Below are 7,940 nucleotides of genomic sequence, written 5' to 3' on the forward strand. Positions count from 1 at the left end.
GAAAACATGCAAGTGGGAAGAAACTTGGTATATTCAAGAATTTGATGCGTGCCTGGGTGGGCAGTTGGTTGAGCATCTGACTCCTGGTTTCCCCTCAGGTCATGATCTCAGGGTCCTGGGATCAAGTCCTGTACCTGGCTAACAGCACCGTCAGCTTGAGACTTTCTCTCTGCCCCTCCCCCCTGCGTGCTCTCTTTTTTTCTCTCTAAACAGATAAATCTTTAAAATTTTTTTGAAAGAGGTGCCTAGTTTAATGCCTTGACTACACTTTGCACTCAGTAAATGTTTATTCAATGACAGATCAAAAGAGGACTTGGGAAGTCAGAAACGCCTTCTCAGGCTTTTAAAAATTAGTTTGTTTTCATTGAGTGGCCATAATTCATAATCTCCCTCACTTTCCTATTCTTCGTTCAGCCCAGTCATGCCACCCATGGGTGCAGGTCGCTGCCCTTTATCCAGTCTACCCAGTCCTACCCCAGAGACATATAAGAGCGTCTCTTAGGGGCGCCTGGGTGTCTCAGATGGTTAAGCGTCTGCCTTCAGCTCCCGTCATGATCCCAGGGTCCTGGGATCGAGCCCCGCATCAGGCTTCTGGCTGAGCGGGGAGCCTGCTTCTCCCTCTGCCTCTCCCCCTGCTCATGCTATCTCTGTGTCTCAAATGAATAAATAAAATCTTTATTAAAAAAAAAATAAGAGCGTCTCTTAGGTATTTTCCCCCTCAACACTCAACTCCAAATATCTAACTACATGACTCTGAACCCAGCAATTAATTATTTCACAGGGTGGTGAGTCAGTGAGTCCAGGCCCCTTGGATCATGCAGGAAAGCCTCTGAATTTAAGGCTACTGGAGTAGTATGCGGAAATAATCCCATCGCAATGCTACCTCTACACTGGATTCCTGTAATTAGCAGAATGACCCTGGGCAGCACAGTCCTCTGGGCCTTGACATTACTACCCGGAAAGCAGGTATCATACTGCCCTGCCACGTTCACAGGGCTGCTGGGAGGACTCCACGCGAGAGTGGTTGGGGAAAAAATCCAGCAATGACGGCCTACGCTTGTTTTATTCAGAGCCAGGCGCTGCGCTAAGAATCAAGATGCTGAGACGGGCGAGGCTGGGGCTGAGCCCCACTTGCCATGGCGGCTTTCATCAAAGCGAGCAGCCCACACCTCCGCCCGCCCGGGTGACGCCGCAGGGTGGAGCGGTTCGAAGGCCCGGACTCCTCGGCCCCGCTCCACCACTAACCGCGCGCCCCTGGGCACGTAGCGTAGGCGCTCCCGTGGAACGGCGATCACAGCTCGGGGTCCCAGGGTTGTGGCGAGAACGGAGTGAGATGACATACTTAAAGGGCTGGGCGGTGGTGTCGGCACTACAATTCACTTCAGCCTTTACCATTCCGGCATTTGGATTTTTAACAGATTTACGGGCGCTATCGTGATGTCTGCGGCGCTCGGCGGGAAGCGGGTCTGGAGTCTACGGGACCCCCGAGGGGCGTGCGACCGCGGACAAGCCGCTCCTCTTCCGGACTTCGGTTTCCCGCCTCAGAAAGAAAATGGGAAGACGGGTCTACACCCGCCCTTCCAGCTCCGCACTCGGCGGCGCCCGGCGGGGCAGCGACCCTTCCCGGTGGGGAAACTCCCACCGCCCCACAGGGTGGGGTAGGGGCGGGGCGGGGGTGGGGCCTGGCGGGGGTCGGTCCGGCCGCCCCACCTGCCGCCGCTCACCTCTAGGCTGTAGTTGCCCCGGATGGCGGTGAAGTCGTCCAGGGCTTCGGCCGCGCTCCCCTCGTCCAGGTTCAGCTCCTGGCACAGGGCCTGCAGCGCCTCCCCGGCCGCGGCGACCACCGCTGCCCCCTCAGCGTGGGGCTCGTCCTCGAACATCCCCTCAGGCCGCGGTCACAGCCCCCAGGCTCCTTTCTCCCTCCTGGGCGCGCTACCCACAACCACCCGCGCCAAAGCGCGCGAAAGTCGGTGGCTTCAGAACGACGTCTCTCCGATGGTCTGCATCCGCGGTTCTCCTCAAAAAAGTCCGTTTCTCCTCCAGGGCACTCAGTGATCTCTCTCTGGAACTGTGATTAGAAAGTGGACCTCGGTTCCAGAAAAAAACCTGGGCTTGGTCCTTGGCGGGCAGCGGTGGGCACAGCCAGCGGAGTAAGTTGGTGCGGAAGGATCGGCAGCCGCGCGCAGAGTCTGCTGGGAATTGTAGTCCATATCCTGCCTTGACGCCCGCGGCGCCACCCTGGTCTCGCCAGGTCTTTGGTTTGGGCCCGGCTGCCTACTGCGAGGTCATCTTAGGGAGAAGCCTCCTTTGTACCACTAACCCACGGGACTGCGTTTGTCACTGCCCCGCCAAACAGTCTGACTGAGACTTGCCCCTTGAGTTAGGAGACGCAGGCAGGAACAGAAAAAAGTGTTTCTGAGACAGCGGGAGGCCTCAGGACTCTGTCCCCTGCGCCCAGTGGTGGTCTGTGGAATGATTGTAGGGTTGGTGAGGCAAACCAGGCTTGACCTGGGCTGAAAGCTCTGCAGTAATCGGCTCCCAGGAGCCTGGGAACCATCCTGGGAAAGACCGTCATTCCAGGCTTGGGAATGGCCTGAGCATAAGCTTGAAGGCATGGAACTGGTCTCCAAACCTACCCTGCTCCACCGAAACCCCTTCTCCAGGAAGAGCCAGAGTGATCCAGAGCACGTCACCCCTTCATTCAAAATCTTTCAGTAGATTCCTCTTGCCCTTAAAATAGTATCCAAACTCCTTTTGATGGCCCACAGGGCCTCTGTGATCTGGCCTCACCTCCTTGCCCCCACCCAAGTGTATATAATAAGGTGCAGCTTCACTGCTTTGTTTTGGAACCTTGAAAATGCCAAGCTGCCAAGCTAGTTCTTGCCTCAAGGCCTTTCTCACATGCTGATCAAACGGACCCAAATACTCTATACCAACCAGGTCTTTGCTTATCTGGCTTCTCCTTGTCATTCAAGTTCAAATAAATGTTACCTTCTCAGGCCCTTCCTGAGCACTAAAGTAGCTGACCCACCCCCAACAACACCCCATTTCATTGTCTTCATAACCCCATATCACTATCTGAAATTATCTTGTTTATTCACTGGCTCTTCCTACTAAAATGAGAGTTGCAAGAGAGCAGGGGCCTTTTTTCCTGTTCACTGTATTAGAAGTTTAGATTAGTGCCTGGCTCATAGTTGGCACTCAGTACTTAACAAAGTATGTTTGAAAAGTTACAAAGAGCCCACTGATGCTTGGATGAGGGAAGGAGTCACCAGAGATGAAAATGAAGACAGGTCAAGGTAGGTTGCAAAGGACCTCCTATACTTCACTAAAAGCCTAGACATTATCAGTGGGGGTTTTAATGAAAGGAAATGATGAATGAGCAATAATGTTCTGGGACGGTCCCTCTGGCTACAGTGGGACACATAGATTGGATGAGGTAGAGACTAGAGGTATGGAGATGGTAGGGGCTGCTCCAGCATTGAAAGGAGCCAGTCTGGAGGGGGGTCTCTTAGAACTGAATGGGGCACTGCTAGAGAGGGAAGAGTCCCCAACAACAGAAGTTTTCATCTAGGTCAAGAGGGTGAAAGGTGATGCTGTTAACTAGAATGGGAGTAGAAGCAGAAGGATGAGATCAGTTCCAGAGCGTTGTGTTTGGGATGCCTGCAGGAAGTTTAAGAGGAGTCTGTTGGATCCTGGAAGGTAGCCCCTCTCTCCTCTCTCCTGGCAATTTCCCAGTCTTCTACATTGTCCACACTTGGAGAGGGGTGGGACTTGGGGAACCAGGTGCAAGCTGGGTCTCAAATGAGTAAAGACTCAAACTCCTCTCACCCTCCAAATTCAAAATCAAACTGAAACACCCATGTGGCACTTCCAACTCTTCTTCCTTCTAGAAGCTACTACTGCAGTTGACTTTAGGACCATCTCATTATTTTCTGGGGAGATGTTGGCACATAGTGTCTGCACAGAGACTCTCCTCCCATTAGTTTTTATTAGAGGATTGGTATGGGTAGTTGAGGGGAGGTCTATCTCCCATGCCAAGGGGTCTGTAACAGGGTTTATCATCCTTCCTCCTTTTTTCCCTGTCAGCAAAGAAAGGTCAGGATTCGTGGAGATAACATGGGTGAAGTCCCTCTTGTATTGGCTCATTTGTTTTCTAATTAACCTGCTTATTTGAGAGGAGTAGGGACAATCTGGACATGAGGATTTGGGAATATTCAGGCAATACCTGAGGCTAAGGGAGCAGGTAGGGAGTGTGTTGGCATAAGAAGAGACTCAAGGGGAGAACCTTTAGAAACACCTACATTTCAGAGATGGGCAGAATTTGAGGAATGAATGAGTTAAACTGTCCACACAGGTATAAAAATAAAGGAGTGGTATCTCAGAGTCTGGGAAAGAAGTACTCCATGGAGCCCAACACTGCAGAGAATTCAAATAAAATTCAAACAAGACCTCATATATTATCATTCATATGTTGTTAGTGACATTTGCCAGGGCAGTTTTCTGTAGCATGGTGGGAACGAAAGCCAGATTACTGTGGCTGAGGCGCTAATGGGAGGAAGGTCAGAAAGTTGGAAGTAAGAAGTAAAAGCTTCTAAGAAGTTTGGTGGTGGAGAGGAAAAAGGAATTTTCTAGCATAGGGGAAACACAGGTATGTGAATAATCAGGGACAGGAGCAGGTGGAGAGAGACTGAAGATAAAGAGATTATTGATTTAGCCAGGCCCTGGAAAAGGTGGCCAAGTCAGGAATCCAGAGCCTGGCCTTCCTCTTGGTAGCTCCTGTCTGGAAGGTTATCATCACCTTACATCTAGATTAAACAGAACTGCTAGGTGCTCTGCTGAGTGCAAAATAGAGTAACATGCAGTAGGGAGTTGAGAGTGGTAAAGATTTAGAACAACCGTTGAGAAATATCACTTGGAAAAAAAAAAAGAAATATCACCTGGTCTGTCAAATGCAAACGTTATGGTCGGAATTTTTGGGGAGAAATAGAGTAAAACTAAGTCTGCCCCATGAGATTCTGGCTTTCATAGCTGGAACTGGACAAGATCACAAGAGTTGAGAAGCCTCAAATTTTTTGCCTCTGCCATAACTAACCAATTTCTTTTTTTTATCCAGATAGTGAACTGCAGAGGGTGATTCTGACCTTGAAACGAAACCAAGATAAAAGGAAAGAGCTCTCAGGAATTATAAACCAAACCAAACCAGAGACTCACTGCCCCATTTTTTATTTCTATAGTGGTTTGGCTTTCAGTGAGTTGCAGTATATGGACTCTAGCCCATTTCTTCTTTGCTACTGGATTTGATTCTCCTGATTCTTTTCACACTTCATGCGTACTGAGTCCTGAAAATCCTTCATTTCTTCATTCCACAAATGTTTACTGAATGCCTGCTATGTGCAAGATACTGATTCTTCCTATGCTGTCATTTTCAGATCACCCAGACTTGAACTGAGGGGTACTGCTGGCTTAAAAATGATCCAAGAACAAAAGAAGCCCCTCTCAAATGTCATCCAGCAAACAAAAACTGAGAAACATTATACATTTTCCTTCTCTTCAGGACTGGATCTAGGCTCTAACTTTGGATTTTCAGTAAGTCATATCCTGTCTGTGTAAGGCCTTCTACTTTCATTTCCTATCTTGTGATTCACCTGATCTGCAACCTTTTACATCAAATCAGTGACTTACTTTTATGACTTTTCCTTTTGCCATGTTGTAATTCTCAGAGTCTCCTGAATTGAAGTATTAGGAAGTACAGGCTTGGCATTGAGGCCAAGATAAAAGGAAAATACTCTTATGTTCCCTTATTTCCCTTATGAAATAAAGCATTATTTAAGCAGTATTACCCCCCCCCCCCTTTTGGAGTGTAACTAAACTATGTCTTTGGTTTTCAATAAATAATACTGCCATAGTCACCAACCTCCCCCTACCACCCGCCCCCAAACCAGCCCATGGTTTCCTCTTAATCACTGACTCCTCAGCTCCTTCATCCTCTACAGCTAGTCACTAAATCTTGTGGATTCCTCCTCCACCAGGTTTCTAGTTATCTTTCAACATTTTATGTTTTCTCTTCCAATCCATCTTATATTTAGTTACTAGACTAGTTTTTCCTCAAACAGCATTTATATCATGTCACTTTCTTTCTCAGAAACCTTCAGGGGTTCACACTATTACAACTGAATCAGATTTAGGCAGCTCAGCATCAAGGACACGTCTGTCAGATCCAGCTTCCCCTGCATGCTTTTTTTTTCTTTCATCAATATGCTATCCCTACTTTTTTATCAGGGTTCATGTTGGTTTTTATTTTTTCTTATTATCCAGTGGTATGCCCATTTAACACTAAACTGAATTTCGAATAGAAAAGTATGGGTAGTGAAACATTTACTCTGCCTTTCCTTTCTGATCCAGCTACATCCTAAAGGTTGTTTCTATTTTCATTCCATTGTGTGATAGGCTCTTTAATTAGCCTCCCTGTTGTGGTGTAATATTTCAGAGTTTCCCAGAGCATGCGTCCGGAGCCTGATTAAGGCCTTTAGAGGCTCCAAAAATAAAAAGATTATAGTGCACACCCTCCCAAATGTAATTTAAAATATAAACAATTCTAAACCACAGAGTAAGTGTAAGAAAGTGCAACAAAGTTCTGGTTGCTTTTCCCAGCATGGCTATTTCATTTTGAAATTCTTTCAAAAACATTTTTTTTTTTAATCCCTCATCTTTGCTATGCCTAAGCAGGTACTTGGTGTGCACAGGTTCCTCTAATGAAAAACCACTCATCTAACCTTCTAACTGTCAAAAAAAGCAGTTGATAGTTGTGGGGGAGGGGCTAGACCTGACCTCATCATTCTTACTGTTCTTGGTCCTCAAAAGAAACACTAAAGTGGTGGTCCTTGAGCGGGGTCCCTACCAGGAAAGTAATGCCAGTCCTACTCACAAGGACAATTAAGTGATTTTTGCTCCTCTTCCTTTACACTTTGGGGAAATCAGGCCCTGAAAAGCCCATTTTAACTTAAAAATGTAATTCTAAGGACTTTATTCATAAAAATCTATACCTACGGCACTCAGTTTGGTCACAGGAAGATATTTCAGGATAGCATTTTCTTTTAAGTTTTCCTTTAACAGATTGTACTGACACAGACATAATTCTACCTAGGACCAAAACTTATGATCATTTTTGTTTCCTGAATCCATACATACCTGGATTAATCCTGCTCCCGCTTTTAAAAAGGAGAGAGGGAGACAAGCCATAAGTGACTCTTAACAATAGAGAACAAACTGAGGGTTGATGGAAGGAGGTGGGTGGGAGATGGGCTAGACAGGTGATGAGTATTAAAGAGGACACTTGTTGTGATGAACACTGGGTGTTGTATGTAAGTGATGGATCACTGAATTCTACTCCACAAACCAATATTGCACTATATGTTAACTAACAAAATTTAAATTAAAAAAAAAAGAAGAGAAAAGAAAATGGTCTATGAATGACATTCTTTTTTTTTTTTTTTTTAAGATTTTTTTTATTTATTTGACAGAGAGAGATACAGCAAGAGAGGGAACACAAGCAGCGGGAGTGGGAGAGGGAGAAGCAGGCTTCCCGCGGAGCAGAGAGCCCGATGCGGGGCTCAATCCCAGGACCCTGGGATCATGACCTGAGCCGAAGGCAGACGCTTAACAACTGAGCCACCCAGGCGCCCCTATGAATGACATTCTTAAATAAAGTTGTCATCCACCTCTGGAAAAAAAAGTCTCTGCTCCCCCTTAATCCCAGGAAGGATGGAAAACTGAACATTGTTAGCTAAAAACCACCCCAGATACTAGCCCTAAGCAGAAGATTCTGGTGGAAAAGTCAAACCTGTATAAGAAAGATGTATGTAACACTCAAAGACAGCAATAGCAAACAGTCTTGGTGAGATTATTTCTGTTGCTTTTTTCCTCATTTCAATTTCCTC

At 46.9% G+C, this 7,940-nt stretch overlaps 1 protein-coding gene across 4 annotated transcripts in view; it reads right to left on the bottom strand.

Moving 5' to 3' along the window:
- Nucleotides 1-2,191, bottom strand: part of RBL1 (RB transcriptional corepressor like 1) — a 59,987-nt gene extending 57,796 nt beyond the window's left edge. For 2 of the 4 annotated variants that reach the window (XM_035006273.1, XM_035006274.1), the window contains exon 1: nt 1,725-2,191. In XM_035006273.1, the coding sequence (XP_034862164.1) occupies nt 1,725-1,880 (156 nt within the window). In that variant the 5' untranslated portion in view covers nt 1,881-2,191. The remainder of the gene's footprint in view (nt 1-1,724) is intronic. The other 2 variants (XM_035006272.1, XM_035006275.1) reach the window with 2 other exon arrangements.
- Between the last annotated feature and the right edge of the window lie 5,749 nt (nt 2,192-7,940).

The sequence above is a fragment of the Mirounga leonina genome, unplaced genomic scaffold, assembly GCF_011800145.1.
Source record: "Mirounga leonina isolate KUSES-001 unplaced genomic scaffold, KU_Mleo_1.0 Mir_150, whole genome shotgun sequence".
Lineage (NCBI taxonomy): Eukaryota > Metazoa > Chordata > Mammalia > Carnivora > Phocidae > Mirounga > Mirounga leonina.